The sequence below is a fragment of the Streptopelia decaocto genome (genome assembly GCF_964273445.1).
Source record: "Streptopelia decaocto genome assembly, chromosome: 6".
Lineage (NCBI taxonomy): Eukaryota > Metazoa > Chordata > Aves > Columbiformes > Columbidae > Streptopelia > Streptopelia decaocto.
Genome location: NC_138660.1, coordinates 58,001,640 through 58,020,036, shown reverse-complemented (window position 1 = coordinate 58,020,036; position 18,397 = coordinate 58,001,640). Strand labels below are relative to the sequence as shown.

The following is an 18,397-nucleotide window of genomic DNA, read 5'->3' as shown; positions in this document are numbered from 1 at the left end:
CTGCAGGGATCTAAGTGACTTAGATCTGAGTGACTTAAGTAGAACTTAGTGTAACAGTCAGGCTTTAGAAAAGCACCACAGCTGCTGCATCCAGCAACTCATTATTTTGCAGTACTGGGCCACTTTTTTCCCAGTTTGTTAAGCTCATGTTATAAAGATAGAAAGGCATCTGCAGCAATAGCAGCAAAGTCCACTTGCAAAGTGACTCCGACCGCCCTAATTCTTAGCAAGAGCTTATCTTCCATTTGTGCACACACGCTATATCTTTTGGGGGGGTGGGAAACCATTCTGCAATGCCAATGGCAAATGGTCTGCAAGCGCAGCTTGGCTGCCTGTGAGGGCTTCTCACCTTGGCCAGGCTTTGCTGAGCTGCATCTTGCAGAGCTGTCCTCGCCATGCCCAACCCAGCTCCTGGAGGAGGCTTGAGCCCAGCCCGGACACACGCAACGCACAGAAGAACCCAGCGGATGCCTCCATTTTTCCAGTGTCACATTTCAGTCCCATTTTAAGGGAGTGCATCAATACTGGGACTGAGAATATTTTTCCCCCAAAACCATAAGGCTGGGCTGCAAACAAAGCCCTCTGTAATCAGATCCAAGCTTTATTTAAACAGTAGAGGGCATGTTTACTCCAAGACAAGCAGCTCAGCATTTTGTAAACACCTCATGGCACTTCTCTTTCACTGAGTTAAAATAAAATATTGATGCATTTGCACATGTTGGTAGCAGAGTCAGCAACATGGTCCTTGCTTCCCTCCCCATCCCCCCCAAAAAGACAGATATTAATGATTCTCAAAAAAAAAAAAAGAAATTAGTTACAGAGGAATGAAGCCAAATCTAATTTGTAGGAAAAGATCTATTAATCCATCTCTGACTAGGTCAGCTCAGCTTTGACTTTGAGACTTTTGGGGGGACAAGCTCACAGTGTCGCCAGCCTCCCCTGCCCCCTAAAAGAAACAAATTAACAAGAGAAATTTTTTGATAAAAGGAGCAAATGAGGATCCCACTATACATGGATAGATGCTACCAAAGGGAAAAATATAATTTAAAATGGGAGAATGGTACCTGATGGAGTGTCCCATGACATCAGCCTTTTGGTGGGGATGGGGGATACCTTCTGGCACCAGCATGGATTTTTCAGCTGCCTTTGAGACTGATGGAGGAGCCTCAAGGGATGCTGACTGTTGTACATGCACCTGTGCAAAGCAGAAGTCCTCCTGCCCTCATCATGCTCTTGCTGCGAGGCCCTAATGGCTGGTGTGCTTCAGTGAGGATGCTGTGGGATGTCTCTGGTGCTCCAGGCACCATGTTGTTGCACTCTACCACCTTTCTGCAGATGAAATAGGTCACTTTTTTCTTTTCCAATAGCTAAACCACCGCACCTGTGCTGCCAGCTCAGGCTACCTCACACCTGATGAGCCACCTTCCTGGTTGCTCTCAGCAGTCTCTGGCCACTCAGGGCAGCAGGACAGTGGTGTTGCCCATGGAGGCCACCCCAAGGGAAACACAGGAGGTTCTCAGGATTATACTCATTCATACTGTGGTAACAGGCCAGGAAAGGCTTTCTTACAGTATCATACATGATCTCACAAAGACAGTATGTTAGGTCTGCTCTGGAGATGGAGAAGTCAAGGCAGGGGGTGAAGGCATTTGCCTAAAGCACTTGGGAATTCTTGGCCTGAGCTGAGTGTTGACTCGGAGCCAATGCTGTATCTACCAAACCATTACTTACTCAATGACTTGGGCTGCCAGGGTGCTAATACAATATTCTTCCCTACAGGATGTTTCCTAGGGCTTATCTGGCTCTAAGTATCTCTGAGTAGTTCTTAATGTGCTAAAATGTCATAACTGAAAAAAACAGATTATGAAACCCAACTTACGTCCCTTGGCAGTGTCCCAGCTCACAAATCTAATGATGGCACTTCCCCACTGACTCGGGGTGGGCCTGGTCTTCATCTCTCCTTTGCACAGCTGAGGAACTGGAACACACACTAGACGCTGGGTGACAGTTGTGTGGTGATCAGGATTATGTGTACCGTGCTGCAGTTGGAGTCATGCTGTGCAAAACAAGATGTCTGGACTCATGTCAGATCCCTCCATGTGAGGTCCACCCCAAAGCCTGGAAGAGCCGCTGCTGAGTTTAGTGAGGTTTAGCTCAGTCACGTCTTCTGACTGCTGGAAGGACCTTCACTTAGATAAAAGAGGTAGCCTGGTGGGATTTGCACAGTTGATTTATGACCCCTTCAGCAATACTGAAACCCCATGAGACGTTACAACACAGAATTACAGAGCAATTAGTTGTGTCATTGTCCAGGAGCCCAGACTTGGGTGTGGATGATATTTACTGATTCACGAGTGCATACACCTTCTTCCCAGAAGCAGAGCTGCCTGTCCCAGTGCAATTAGCTACAGATATGTGGAAAGGGAGTATCTGATCTTTCTTAAATATAGGTTACCTCTATCCCTCACATGGCTACACATGCTCCTCAAGTGCCTGCTTCTACACTCCCATGCCTAACAGGTGAGTTTGCACCTCCTGTTTGGTGAAACAACAGTGCAAAGGAGAAAACAAAGGAAAAAAGCCCCACATTTTGTTTCCATCTTTATGCAATTTGATTACATCTTGATAAACAAAGAGAATAAACAGTCACTAAGAAATGCTATTTCTATTCAAAGTAACAACGAATGGAAAGTTTTCCAGGGCCAGCAAGTCCCTGTGTAGGCAAAAACACAGTAATGGCATTTTAGCTCTTTTAAACAGTCACCCAGTATTTCAGTTTCCTGCTCTCATTATTTGTGTTCTCCACATTTCTTCCTTTTTATGTTTCCCCTTGAAACAAAACAAAGCCAAAGCACTTCAGAAATCTGCAGTACACTGAACAGATAAGTGTTTCTAGAAACAGCAAGCAAAGCTGGATCTGAAAGACCACAGTAGCCATGGGACATCATAGATACTACAAACAGCTTACCGACTTCTTGTGCAGCAAGTAGGCTGGTGGTAAATTGCACTGACATTTCCAAGCGATTAATACGGCTCCTTTGCAATTAGAGGCTGCTCTCTCTATTCCAGCACAGGGTGCACATTCTCATGCATGATGGGAGGAGGGGGGACGTCAGGGGTGACAGTCCTGTATGAGAAGCCAGGTGACTTGCCCTGTTATTACCTGGCTGTAATAACAGCTGTCAACAACTCCTCCTTAATGAAACATGGGGAGGGCCTCATGCACATCTGAATGTTGATGGCCAGGACGCAGTCCTACCAGCACTCTCAGTATCAATAACATCCATCATGAGCTGAGCCAGGTGTGAGGACAAGGTCTTCCCCCTCCTCCAGTTCCCCTGGGAGCTCCCCAGTGGCTCCACTGGGATGGACCACAGGGAGCAGGGAAAACCAGGTGAGATACTCATTTTCAGTGCACAGGTAGGCTGGGGGGGGAGGGGTAGCACAGCTGTTTAACAATTATTTAAGCCTAGGACACAAAGCATGAAAGACGTGATGAAGCCCTAAACCTTGCCTCTGTTTTAATGAGAAAAGACTTTAGCTCCCAAGGCCTTAATCTAGTTCATTTCTCAACATGTTTGAAAAAGGACCATCAAAACACTTATAACGAAAGGAAAGGGAGAACAACTGTGGTGAATTCCAGTAGTGAATATCACAGACCTTTAGAACCAGGACTTCCCAGTGGCCACTACTGGGGCTGTTTCCCTCATGAACATTTTCACAGCCTGCCCTTGCCCTGTTCCCTCTGCATGATTTTGTTTGGTTTATACTGGGTTTCAGCAATACCTCCCCCTGCAAATTTCTTAGCTGGACCAACAAGCTGATCACACTCACTCCAGGCTGCCAATGTACTAAAACCAGCACAAAGCGAGGGCCATGCTGCTACTTGCAGGGCAGCGTCACCTTAGCTTGGTATTCATCAACCCCAAAATTGCGCTCATTTTCTCTCCCTCTGCCCTTTTAAACGTTTGCTCAGCCCCAAAGTGTTTTGCTCAGAGGCAGACTTGAGCTCTCCAAGCCACGAGGAACATTGTGGCTGCTGGGGCCTGCAGTGCACCACAGTGACACTGTCACCTCCAGTAAGTGACCTGGGACATGCAGGACTGGGTTTCTGAGTGTCAATCAGGTCACATTCATACTACAGCCAAGACTTCAAATTAGCATCTTTGGGTTTAAACAGAAAGAGTCTTACCTCCTGAACTGAGGAGCAGGCAAGAACAGTACCAGGGTAAAAAAAAAAATCAAACAAACAAAAAGACCCATGTGGAACATGCCAGAGCTGACTAAAAATGCCGACAGTGTAAGGACTCCATTCACTATTGTAAAACATCTGGTTTCCCTCCTATTGAGCACAGTCAAAACACAGAAATCCTCTGCAAAAAGCACGGTGATTCTCACCCAGCTCTGTACATGACCTGTATCTCAGCCACCTTTTACCCCACAGAGCAATTTCCAATAATCTCAAGTTTACAGAATTACATGCAATAACTGGGAACTGCCTTGTAACAAATACATCTAGTTGTTTCCTGTGACTGGCAAAATGCTCTTTGAAAATGCGAACACACCCCTGAGAATAACGCAGCTTTAGTGGTAAAGCACCGTTCGATCTTCAGAATGTCAGCTGGGTCAAAAGCGTTCTTTTAGTACACATCCCCTTCTTAAAGATGTGTTTATTGACACCAACACAATTAAAATAAAAGACTTGAGGTTAATATCTGAGGTGGTGCCTCTCAATACGTTTCTTCTTTTTTTTACCCTCCAGGAGGAAGATCAGCTTTCTCTGTCGAGGTTTGTAGTGCAGCCTGGCTGGCAGCATCCTGGACGTCTAGGACACACAGATATCCCTGTTCACCAATGACCTGCCCTGTTGACTCTGCAAAATAATTCTGTCTCTCTGACCCTTGTCCTCGCCTGTTTCAGTAGGAAGCACTTCCAGCCTCGGCACAATGTATACAAATGCCTGGTGCGGTCACTATACACAGAAAATGGGTCCTGCGAAGTATTAATTGAGGAGAACCAGATATATAACTCTCATGATTTTAAGCACCTTCAGGCTCTCTCAGCAAGGCATGTCTCAGTCACTCCACTAGAACTGGTGGCTTCAAACTGGAAAAAGAGGCATGTAAGGTGTCATAATTTGGGTCCACCCGTCTGCGTCAGCCTTCTCTGTGATACAGGTACATTCGTGCAAACAGTTTTAGCATTCTCCTTCAATACCTTCATAGAAATCCAATTTCCCACTCTGCTGGGAGAAAAAAAGAGACGTCGTCTTTTCTTATCTTCTAGATAAGTTAAAGCACTAGTTGTGGTGCAACAACTTTTGCTCCAGTGATTCATAGGACAAGCCTGACCAGCAGCTCAGTGTGTATTGCCAGGACAAGGGGTGTTTTTAATATAGAAAGGTGCCACATTTTTTGGCAGCTGACATGGACATGTTATCATTTCATTGAATGAGGTCTCAGGTGGGGAACAGCAGCTGAGAGGGGCTACCTGAATCCCCAGCTCAGCAGGAGCTTGTTCCCCAGCTTCCTCCACCGCTCCCATCACAAAGGCAGCCCAAACTCCAGTTCAACACTTGACAAAACCAGAATTGGCACTTTGTGCGACTCACACTTAATTGGCACGTATGTCCATGAGCGATACAGACCCACCAGCTCCCCTTTCAACAAAGGCATTTCAAAATGGGCACACGTTCTTGGAAATAATAATAATAATAAAAAATCACAAGGATGATTGTCTCTACCTCCATGCTAGTATTGGGGTCAAGGTCATCACACTCTGATTCCTCTGAGCTGTTTGTCTCCTTGTGTGGCAGCATGAAGAGGAAGAAAGAGAACAAGAGGTTAGAAGAGAGATTGGTTAGACAGGGCAGAGCAGCACAGGAGTTGTGAGCAGCATGGAAAGGGTAATGGTACAGAAAATGCTCAAAAAAACCCCCCCAAAACAAACAAAACCCAAACCAACAACAAAACATGGGAAGCAAAGACATGCTTTTGCCAAAGAAAAAAGGCAGTGATTCTGCAAGTCGTTCAGGTAGGAAAAAAAGCAAGGACGCAGGAGGAGGAAGAACTGTGGCCACCACCATGCTGGAGGAACCGCTTCTCTCAGGCCCGGTCCCTCCCGGCTGTGCAGGGGGTGCCAGGGTGGCCATGGCAGGTCCCTCCCTTCGCACATGCCACGGCTGTGACACTAGGCTTACAAGATTGAAAGCCTCTGCAAAGGAAAACACTTAATCCTGGGCTCTCCTGGATGGGGGTGGACCCAAAGGACATGCTCAAGTGCTTTCCTGAATCAAGGCTGGGCTTTGGTTGTGTCAAAACCACACCAAGTGTTTGCTTGCCTCTGTTGGGAGGGAAAGCCCCAGCTTAGTCCTGAGCAGGCCTCATGGTCCGTTTATAGGGATGGATCCTCTGAATTGGAGCACAGTAGTCAGGCACCCAGAGCAGAAGATGGAGCTTAACCCCACAGTTCTCAACCTTTTCCATACTGGGAGATCTCAGAGAGAAAGAGACAGACACAGACGCAGACACACACACACGAGATCCTCTCCTGGTAAGACCAAGTCAGCATCTCTGCGCTGTCTGATAATAGGGAAAGAAAAAGGTCATTGAGACCCTCTCCCCAGACCAAAAGTCTTAAGTGTCTCAAGGTTGAGAACCCCTTATCTACTGGCCTAAAGAAAACTCAGCAACTTCACTAAGGCCATGGGTTCACCCAGTGGCTTCCTCACCGCTGCAGCTGCTCTGATGGAGCTGCAGACTGAGCTCACTCAGAGGTCAGTAAACCACTGTTGTCCCAATTTCAAGAACACTTATTTAACCTTATATATGAAGATTACTTACTTGCATGTGGGATACCCGGGAAAAGAAAATGAAAAACAAAGGCTGCATTTTATCTTGCATGCAAAAATCCTGCTAAAATGGATACTACAAAAAAAAAAAAAAAAGAAAAAAAAAAAAAAGATAACTAAAGTGGAAATAAAAAAAGAAAACCAAAAAACAAACTCAAAATTGCTGCCCCCTCCCTCTCTCAGGAGAGGATGCTATAGGGGGTGAAAAGAATGGGAAGCAGGAGAGCAGCACACAGCTTTCAGATGGCCTTACTCACTTTAACAGAGACTTTGTTCCCCAGAATATCCTTGGATTTACGTGGCCCATTGGCTTCATTTTTGCCACTGCTCTCCTTTTCCGCCCGCTTTCTCATGCGCAGGGTATGCCATGAACATGACTTCCTGTTGTACCAAAAAACGCAGCAATCAAATGGCAAATCAGAGCAGGAAGGAAGGATTTGGAAATGGGAACCAGCATCCACATTTGTGATTACTGCAGTTCCCTAGAAAGTGAAAGCCACCGGCGATATGCCCATCTCAATCTCAGCAATGAGAGTTGAAGTTAAAAACCAAACCAAACAGTTCTGCGAAGCAGATGTTGTGCCACACTTGCTGTTTAAATGCGTGGAGCAAGAAAAAAAATGCCCATGATGGAAGCAGGCAACTAGAACTTGGTCATCTGGTTTCAGGGACTTTGCCACAAAAAGAAATTGATTTTATTTTTCCTACAGTTAAAAGGTCCATTTCGTCCTCAGTATTGTTGGTTAAAAACAGTGGAACAAATGTAAATATATGAGAATGGTCTTGATAGATTATTCAGTAGAGGAAATAAAAAAATTAAGAAACTCAAGGTGTTGCTTCCTACATATTGCTCAGAGCACGAATAGCTCAGCAAATAGGAGCTACATCATTAACTTTTCAAGAGATGTCATTTCCCAGAACAACAAGCTCTGCTGTGCCTCTCAAGACCAAGAATTTCCCATTTAATTTTGCCAATTTGGTTAGAGAGGACATCAGTCAGTCCATGGCTTTTGGCTAACATTACAGCAGGCAAGATTTCCCCTACATTTGTCACCCCTCATTACTGCTCCTATGATCTTACTCTTGGGAAAAAAAAACAATAATAGACCATGTCACCCTTTGTAAGAGCAATGCCGTGTCTATAACAAAAATTGCATATCAAAGAAGACATAAAAAATTAAGAAAAAAGCAAAACAGTTCTTAATATGGATTTCATTTGGTTTAAATAGTGGACAGGGAGGCGGGGGGGATATTTGGGAAGGGGTATGTTGTCCAAAGCAGAAAGCTCTCAAAACAGCAGTGAGATGAGCTGGGATCCAGGTTCAAAGCATCTGCCCACCTTTAACTCATGCAAATTTGATTTGCATGTTTAAGCCCAATGTTTGGCACATGTCACGTCTACAGTACCTTGATACATTTTATAAAGCAAGTTGCCTGTAATCCAACGATCACCTGCGATGCCAACAAAACGCAGTATGTTAGCAAGGTAGGACTCCGAGGACGCCCCACACAGCCAATACGCCCCCATGAACACTGCGGCTGAGTCCTAAGCATTTTTTTGTTATACTTCAGCACCTGATGGGAGCTGTAAAATAGCTCAAATTAAAAAAATATATAAAAAGAGTAAACTAATGGCTTCCCAATAGCTGGCTGCCACTGACACAAGGCTGAATTGGGTCATATTGAGTGTTTTTGCAACCAGGATTGGTGTCTCCACTGCAGACAGCTGGCACGAGTGGTCACGTTTGAGCACAAGGAGCACCAGAGGACTCTGCACATCCCAGCTGGACAGTAAGTGCTGTCTGACATTTGGGTGTTTCTGGAGGAGATCCAAATTAGATGTGCAGAGCTGGGTAAGTTATCCAACATTGCAGGACTTACGCGTTTCTTTAAGTTAGGGTAAGAGTCAAGGATGTGGCTGATGCACTCCCTGACCTACCGGGGAATCATACATGGTGCCAACACTACTGCATCGACCACATATTCTGTGTATAGTGCCTGTCAATGAAAGAAACAGTTTTATTATGTCTACTAATTAGTAAATATGATCTGACAGACTAGACAGACAACACCTGCTCCAGGTCGTTTTTTATCCATGGGGCTTCTATTACTCAAGTATCTTTTTGGTTTGAGGGTTGTTTTGGCTGTTTGAGTCTGAAGAGATGATTTAAGACTTTAAACCTCATTGCAGAGAGAAAGAGAGGAGTGCAATGCATGTGCTTTTCAATTTTGTTATGCTTTCCTGGTCGCAATTCATATGACTACATATAATTTAACACAGAATATGACTGTGCAACTGCCATGAAATCAGAGTCTTCACCAGGAGCCTGGTGCTGTGGATGAATGTATGGGCACGTGGCTGTATCTCGTGGTTAGAGAGGAACGGGAACGGCCGTGGCGGTTGTGCAAGAGACATGCTAAGCAATTCCTTTGGCTTAACATGCAACTCATGGTAGTATTCACTACTGACAGGTAAAGTCGTCATTTCTTTTAACTGAAACTGCAGCAGAGATCAAATTATTATTTTTAGTGAATCTGTTCCTTATGTTCAATTCTGCACCTCAAGATACTCGTGTAAGGTAACACAATTCATAGCATACATCATGCATTACCATCTAGTCATTTTAGATGTTAAAAGAAATCAACAGGTATTACTGAAAAGAGGGTTGTACCTTCTGTATTTAATACCAAAAAAAACACTTTCTTGCATTAGTCATTTCAGACTGACAAACTTCTAAAAATCAGAAAAGAAAAATATATATCCACACATTTGTTAAATAAACAACAGAAGGTTATAAACAAAAAAACCCAAACAAACAAAAACCCAAACAAAACCACAAAACCAAAAAAGGGTCAAACTGGTTCTTATACCTCATTAAAACATGCTCATTGTGAAAATTTATTTTACATATTTAAAATAGTACATTTAAAATTAGTTACATTACAGATACAATGATGAACATTGCGACTCTCCGTTATATTGCACAACCTGACTTCATCAATATGAGTTTGTTTCTCTTCTTTTTTTTTTTTCTTTTTTTTTTTCTTTTTAAATAGTGCAAAATACTTTATACAGGAATGTACTTGGGTGGGGGTCTTGCAAACCAAAAAATATATTACAAAAGTTACTGTGAACAGAAAAAAAACCAAACCAAACCAAAACCCAACCCAAAATAAAATAAAAAAAAAGATACAAGCTGTACAAGGAAATTGCCATAGACAGGAAAATCTCTCCTCCTTGAGAACCAAACCTCAGTCCAACATGGGGCCTGGATGTTTTTGTGGGGTTTTTTTTGCTAGATGTTGTTGTAACCAATATATAGATTAGTAACTTAATACCACATAAGTCCAGTCCAAGCAGGTCCATGTTGTTGTAAAATGGTGTAACATAGCTTTAATCGTCTATGGTTTTATGTTTCTCCAAAGTATAAACAAAACCCCACAAAATGAAAATAAGCAAAGCTTTAGCTATCCACCATGGCTGCCTGATGCTGCAGGTTGACCACTCAGCTTGTTCCAATGGCACTGTAGATAAAAATCAGCAGGAATTCCCTACCATTTATGTTTTTATTTATTTATTTTTTTTATTTTTTCCTCAAAAAATCCACATAGCGCTCCCAGTGAAGCCAACATGGCACTTACTTGATGCTTCCGTCGCTATTATCTGTAGTGGATTTAGTGAGGGGAGCCAAGATATTGCCGGGGATCCATCCTTCAGCGGCCGGCGAGTGGTCGTTTGCAGGCTGGTACACCAGGAACATGTTCTGCTGGTTGATAGCAAGGATCTGAACCACCTCGCCTTGATTCACACAGATCTCATCCTCCTTCAGTGCATAGTAATCTTTAATCACCACCATGGAAGAGGTCCCATTGCACCCTCCCAAATCAGTCTGCGGAAACGGACACAACAGAAACCGGTGAGCAGGCAGCACTGAGGAACCTGCCTTTCCCAGCAGCAATCTCACCGCTTCACTTCCAGCCTAACTGTATCAGGGAAAAAGATATAAAATACTTAAAGTTTACATTGGAAGAAAAGGATTTTAAGGATATGAAAGGCAGCAGTGATCTGATACAAACCAGCCTGATATTTTATATTAGATTTCACAGCTGCTAGTGACAGTGCCCCAGCCGTGGGGCACTCATTTTGTCTCATTCTCATTTTGTCTGGTGTTACAGATGAAAGATCTGCGCCGAGTCAAATGGGGGGAAAGACCAACGAAGGCTCACATTAGAAACCAAATGAATACTCACACATCTTATGATCTTAAATATGGGTCATGCTGGAAAGTGGCTTTGGTCAACTGCAGCCAGCAGTGGGGTCCAAACCTGGCTGATGGTTACTGGCTCTTTGGTGGCTTGTGTGCAGTGCACAGGCACCCAAATTATAACCCTCAGCAGGCACCCTGAGAGCTACTATGTGGGAAAACAATCTAAAATCTTCTACACCGTCGGAGTAGACCTCTTCAGGAATGGGTGGTTAATGGATATCAGAGAAGCATGAATATAGCTGTTGCTAGTACTGCAAATGGAAATTCAGTTCACCAGGTCTGCAAACACAGCGCCCTGAAAAGTGCTGGGTTCGGCCCTCCAGGCTCCAGGGTCAGGCTCTGCCTCTGTTTCCCAGCTGATGTGCCACCCATCTGGATGCCAGAGCTCTCACAGTCTCCGTTTAATCCCAAATCACATTTTACACCATTGCTTCAGTGTGTTGATCCCCGTTGACCTGGTTAGCTGATAATTAAAGCTAACTTCACAGATGGTCTATGGTATAAGAAATGGGCTATGAGATCATGTTTTATCAGATGAGCTCAGTACCTTGCTTTGTTCATACTTGTCTCCGGGCTGTGAGTGTTCATACCCTGTGCTGCCGTTGGAGGTAGATATCTTCAGGGGTGGGAGAGATGGGTTACGGCTTGTAGCCTTCAGAGGTTTCTCAGACTCTACTGGAACAGAAGAATAGGGTCTGCTGTTGGGCTGAGGAACCCTACTGGTCTGTGGCCTCAGCACTGCTGAGCTGCTCTCTTTGCGCTGGTACTCTATGGGGGACTGTAGCGCTGCAAAAAGAGGACAAGAGTTAGCTATGTGCTTTCAATGACATTGCCAATGGCTGCAGGGAGCATGTGGGGTGATTCAGTCGGAACAGACACACAGGTTGCAAACCAAACAGGAACAGGAGGTGCCACCCCTGGAAGCACACAGCATGTTTATAGGTAGATGGGATGCGAGCATTTTACACTGTCCTGCTCATGAACCAAACACAGCACTCCATGCTACTGCGAAGAACAGCTTCTCTAACCAACACACTGGGCTAAAATATTTGCTCTTCACAGCATACTTAATTGCATTCACTTTCTTTGAAATCACACAAATTAATCACATCCTGTACTTAAAACAAATGAAAACCTCAATAAGAGATGCACAGCTCATTTACAGTGAATTTTGCTACCATTAGAAAACACAGGTCAAGATCCATAAGTCTCGTTTGTGTATTCCCAAGAGAGTGTGACTACTAAATACTCTTCAGACATGATGCACTGCAGCTTGACTCTCTTATGTGCTTTTTATATTAACTACTTTGATTCAAGGAAATCACTGGAAATTGCCAGCAAGTGAAGAAGTATAGATGGCATGAAGACATTAATCCCAGCAGTCCAGACCTCTCCAGAAAATACCCATAATCCACATTAAACTGCTTCATAAGCCTTTAAAAAAAGAGAGTCTCCTTGTGAGAGTGTACATTCCGTAGTCCTGGAGAGAGCTTACACTGGGAAAAGGAAGGAGAAAAATGCCAGATGGTAAAGAAATAAAAAAGCTGTTGTGTTTGGAGAAGGGATCAGGACTGGGACTCACAGTGAACGGGAAAGGAACAGATTTTCTAGGCTCAGACTACCATCCCCAGACCTATGGGTTTGATTTTTGCATGTCATGTGTCTTTAATGGATGATTTATGGTCAGTTAATGCTGTGTACATGCCCCAGACTAAACCTACTGGAATGCAGAGAGACTAGTCTAGCAAGAGGCAGACAGAGGACACAATATCACCGCATCAGCCCAACCAGGGAACCACAACAGAAGGAATGTCTTTCTCAACAAAAGAAAAAGGAAAGAAAACCAGAAAGGCTCAGCACCACACAGCATATTCTCTAGCTTTGCCCTTCTAGAGAAAGGGAGGGCTATTCCAACAAGAAATCACATAATACTAAGGAACAAGAGACTTAAAGACATATATATATATGTATATATATGAATCAAGGAGCATGCCAGATCACTGTTTTCTCCAAAAGGACACAAACATAGACTTGTAGCAATCTGGAAGATTACTTGACTCCAAAACCTATACAGTGACCCTTGTCACAGAAGTGACCCATATTTCTGCCACAGTGACTCCCAGTTTCACTCGCTTACCTGAGCTGCACCTGAAAACAGTTTGATCCTGCTGCAGATCAGCCACTGAGAAGGAAGGCTGGGGAGAACTTTGACAGTGATTTTGATAGTGATGGTGACATTTTTCTAGTATATACAGTACACTAAGCTGCAAGGTCTTTAGCCATAAGGCCTGAATAAATACTTATCTATCTTGAAACAATCCATCCTACTCAGCGCTTTTAAAGGGTATTTAGCTGAGTGTCCACTTGTGACTACTAATTCCGCCATTAACTATCACAGCGATGCCTGGATTCAGCCTCCTGTTCAACATCTGTTAGTATTCTTACAGGCTTCTGGCAAAAATCAGTGTCTGCGTACTTGTGTGCTCTCTCTTTGTCTCTTAACCTCCCGCCCCTGCCCCTGCAAAACATGATTTTAAAAAAGGTACAGATCAATGGCATTTTCCTTAGGAACTATATTCATCAGTGACATATTTTCTTTACAGCTTGCTTCTTTAAGGAGAACAACAGTCACTATAGCAAATGGTTTGGTGCACACTGTTTCTCAAGCTAGCAGCTTTTGCTTTTTCAAGGAAAAATCTGAAAAGCTTGAATATTGCAGTGTAATCACAGCAAGTTTTACATTTACGACCAGTGGATACCGACACTATGCTTTGTACATAGCCCCTTACTATATAGGGCTTCCCTGTTGAAGAGAGAAAATCAGAGACAGCTTGGGCAAGAACTCACAGGGAATATTTTGTTATTGAGTTTACAGAGCATTGGCTCAGTGGGGATTTAATATGATTTTAAAGACAGAAAACATCCGCTTTAATGAAATGCAAAGCTAAAGAACATATTTAAAGATTAGTCAGCTTCAACAAGATTACATCCTAAAAGCCACTTAAATTGTTCTGGACTGGACAGGCCCTACTGGATACAATATCATTTTCTTGGATCTTATTTATAGGTTTAAAGTAAAACCTTAAGCCTGTGTTTTAATATAAATCTATTTTTACTTCTAGCTTTAGAGATACTGACGATTATGTTCCTAAGCCACCAAATTCTTTGCTGGCCCTAAATAGGGGCTATGAAGATGCTTCAGTAGAAAAAGGGGCTCAGGAGGCAGTAAGGCCTGAGAGAATAGGAGGCAATACATAAAAAATAAAACAATTAGTAAAAAAATATTTGGAAGGGGCACAAAACCACTGCAGTAGTTGTCTGTGGAGTCCTCACAGGGCATAAAAAAATTCTCAAGCTAATCATTATTGTCACTTATCCTTATACCAATATGCCTTCATTCAAAGCCAACTGCACTGACACAAAACGGGCAAGTTTTGTGACCAGCTGGTCAAACTGGAGAACTCAGATTGCTCATCTCACCAATAAATTTAAAGAATCATTTACATGGTTGTATGAGGCCCTTTCTATTCCAAGTAATGAAAACTTAACATCAAGGTTTGGAATCACAAGTGAAACACCATTTCCCTTCTCAGGTCAGCCATAGTTTTCGAGCTGTCACAAACAGCTTTTGCATGTAACCCTTTCCCAGTCAACTTCTGAAAAGAAAAATGAAGCTAAATTAAAATTTCAAAAGGACTACAAAACCTCCATGTTGAGGAAAAGGGAACCTTTTTTTTGATATGAATTGAAAGACCCTCTTCAGTTTTTGCAACAAAAAAAAAATCCACAAAACTGAATACTAAAACCCCCAAATAAAAAAGCTAACAGATTGTGCCAAGCCAAAAAAAAATTGATTCAAGCAAATTCATTACTGAACATGTATTACAATTTTTAAATATAGAATTCTTTTCTAATATAAGCTCCATTAAAAAAAAAAAAACTGTTTTGCAATGAAAAGTGAAAATCTATTTTGAAAGCTTTCAAAGTAATGATTTCCACTTTGTTGCTTCTAAACAGACAGAGATACTATTTTAAATATTTTCGTGTAGTTCTGGTTCCTCCTCTTTTGCTCACTCATGAGCAAGAACAAGCTAAAATTGGTAACTAAATTTGGTTCCTCTGTATTTTCAAAATCCACACTTTCACTGACCACGTGTGGTTTTTGGGTTTAAGAAACACAGCTTTAATTTGAAATATTATTTCAAACAAGCCTGAATCTATTCCTAAAGCAAAGGTGACATTTTGGAAAGGCCCCTGTTCATGCACAGCTCCCATGTTTCCAAGAAGAAACATGCCCAGATGTTTCCTTGCCCTCTCGTTTTTTGCTGAAAGCAGCTGCTGCCTCACCAAGTGTGGACCTGTAAGGGGGTGGATGGTGAGGCAGCCTTTGTCCCACCTCACGTCCTCAGCCTCTAGCACATGGTGATGTTGAATAGGAGGTTCCTGGGGATAAGCCTGGCTCTAACTAAATGGCAGATACTGTGTGGATACACTGGCACCCTGGCTGCAACATGGTCTTGGGAAGGAAGCAGATTTAAAATCTCCCTGTAGAATGGAAAGCACCAGGCGATACAGCCCCGCAAACCTCAGCATATTTAAAGGATCTTGCACAAAAATACCACCAAAGGCACGTCAGTGACAAGAGGGACTTGAGAGCTGAACGTGAACCTGACTGGTATATGCAAGGTAGGGACACAGATATATGCTGCACAGGGACACACTATCTGTTTAAGTAAGCTGCCGAAAACAGTCCAGGAGGTGCTGCTAATGGAACCAGGCCAGAATGACCTGCAGTCTTTAATGCAACATGGGGCTGCAGCAGCTTCTGAGGGCGGGCACCAGGGCCACACAGCAGTTCTGAACAGGCTTGTCTGCCCTTCTCCCATCCCTCACGTCCCCACCAGGCAGACCTGGCATGCAGGACAGAGACCTCTGTACAGTGACACCAAGGTGGTTTCTTTTCAAAGACCAGCTGTAAATTATTAGGACTCTTTCCTTGTACTCTGTGAATATCACTTAGAATCATAGAACAGTTTGGGTTGGAAGGGACCTTCAAAGCTCATCTAGTCCTGCCCCCTGCAATGAGCAGGGACATCTTCACCCAGATCAGGTTGCTCAGAGCCCCATCCAGCCTGGCCTTGAATGTCTCCAGGGATGGGGCATCAACCACCTCTCTGGGCAACCTGGGCCAGTGTTTTACCACCTTCACTGTAAAAGATTTATTCCTCATGTCTAGAACTTGATCCATTGCTCAATGACAGGCAGACTGGGTTCTACTTTTCTCCTTGGGATTTTCCTTATGAAAAGAAGTTGCTGAATGTTTTTCTCATAGAAGGAAAAAAAGAGACAAAGATTCTAAATCCCATTTAGTGTCAGAGTTTGGGAAACAAAGCAAAGACCATGTACGTACCATTTAGGAAATCTCTTTGTGTGTCCAGGACTTGGTTGATGTCCTGTACCCAAGCTTGTTGAATTTCTGGATTAGCTGCCTGTAAAATGACTCTCTCTGATGTTTCCCGGCTCATTAGAGCAAACTTGCAGGGATCATTGTCCACATTTTCTTCAATGATAAGGTAGTTCATCTGAAACAAGCCAAGGTAAGCATGTGTTACATAGAGCAGGAGTGAATATTACTCAAGAATCAGAATAAAATTGTTGTGAAAAGTTCCTGAAAATATAACAGTTGAGTCCAATAACTGACTGTCAGATGGTAATCAGAATTTGCTTCAGCTAGATTTAGGCAGATAAATCTTAAGCTTAAATATGATGCTTAATAAAGCCCTGACAGATGTACCAGACATCCGTCTGACTTGTCTTGAATGACAACTCTATTTTAAGTTAACACGGACCTGACTGATGTGCTAAAAATTTACCACAATTTGTAAATAGAGTTAAAATGCTGCTATTGAGATGTTAATAAAGTCTATAATTCCTCCAATTTAAAGAACTGTTTACACTTCTTATCCTCCATGGGAAAGTCCCAGTCATTAGAGTATTTTAAAAATAGAATGGACTGTGCAAAGGGATATAGAGCAATTCTCCCCCGATGCTCCAACAGATCTTCTTATTTCTAGCAGATTACACTGTCATCTGTGTGCAGTCGCTTCCCCTGACTGTAGTCTCAGATACTCTTTCTGGAAAGCTCATGGATGGCAATTTTGGCTGCTGTCCTGCCCTTGTGAGGCTTCTGTTTAAATGTAACCATAACTTTAACTTTTCCTGGGCTACTTATATCTATGATAGCAAACAAGAATATGTTGGCATGTCAAAAGTAGACAGCTCTGAAGACTAAGGCAATAACGTCACTCTAGAAGAAGTCCATCTCTAGTTGCTCTGAATATCTGTCTGTGCTGTAGGCACTCACAAGAGAATGAGCCATTTGCCAAATGGAAGAAAAGAGGGACTAACACAAAAGAGGAAACGACACAAAAATTTTAAACTCAAGCAGTGGGAACAGCATTACTTTCGTAGGCTGTTTAACTAGAAGAGCAACTCATACCCTTGAGGCACACTCATTTTATTGACATTAGAGAGATTTATTTTTCTCTCTTTATCTACAATATACAATTCAGGAATTGTTTCCTGCAGATGAAAGCCTCATTGTAATACACAAATAAACTGAAGTAAAAATGATTCATGTTATTCCCATCTCCAACATTAATAATGATTTAAATCAGCAATAAGATAAAATCAAAGCTGATCATCTAAATCAAAATGATTATTTATTTGTACACTTTAGGTTTTTCCTTTATAGCTTATTATTTGGTTGGAAACTATGAAATACACTGACTTACAAATGAATATAGGCTTTTCAGTAAATGCTGCAGTTTCTGTCAGCCAAAAAGATGACTTCATTTCAGTAAATATGCTGTTCATCATAGATTTGTTTAGTTCTATATGGTTAATATGCGTTATTTCACCTGATATTGTTCTCTTCTATTTCATATTAATGTGCAATTTAAACATTGTGCAAACACAAAGCATTCTCTCACATCTCTTTCTAACCTGGAACTTTGAAGAGCAAATCAATCCCAGTCTGGTTTCTCAGTTTTGAACAATCAAGACATTCAAATGAAGCAGTGACTTTGCTCTTTTTGCAGGCACGGCAAAGGCTGTTCTACCAGGAGAGGCGTAACATTCATTTATCTTCATTTACCATTTCAGAGGTTAACTTTGCACTTGTTAAACAAGCATAAAACCTCTTAAACAAACACATAAACAAGTAAGTATTTTCCCTGATTACTTTCAGTTTTTACTTTTAGTCCCAGTCCCATCATCT

At 42.6% G+C, this 18,397-nt stretch overlaps 1 protein-coding gene across 8 annotated transcripts in view; it reads right to left on the bottom strand.

Moving 5' to 3' along the window:
- KALRN (kalirin RhoGEF kinase) overlaps positions 1 to 18,397 on the bottom strand; it is a 513,163-nt gene that overhangs the window by 21,947 nt on the left and 472,819 nt on the right. For 6 of the 8 annotated variants that reach the window (XM_082056725.1, XM_082056718.1, XM_082056719.1 and 3 more), the window contains 5 exons: positions 16,529 to 16,700; positions 11,666 to 11,904; positions 10,493 to 10,740; positions 7,108 to 7,231; positions 5,744 to 5,803 (listed from right to left, as the gene is read on the bottom strand). In XM_082056725.1, coding sequence (XP_081912851.1) covers positions 5,744 to 5,803; positions 7,108 to 7,231; positions 10,493 to 10,740; positions 11,666 to 11,904; positions 16,529 to 16,700 — 843 coding nt within the window. Of the gene's footprint in view, positions 1 to 5,065; positions 5,243 to 5,743; positions 5,804 to 7,107; positions 7,232 to 10,492; positions 10,741 to 11,665; positions 11,905 to 16,528; positions 16,701 to 18,397 lie in introns of those variants that run through there. The other 2 variants (XM_082056722.1, XM_082056723.1) reach the window with 2 other exon arrangements.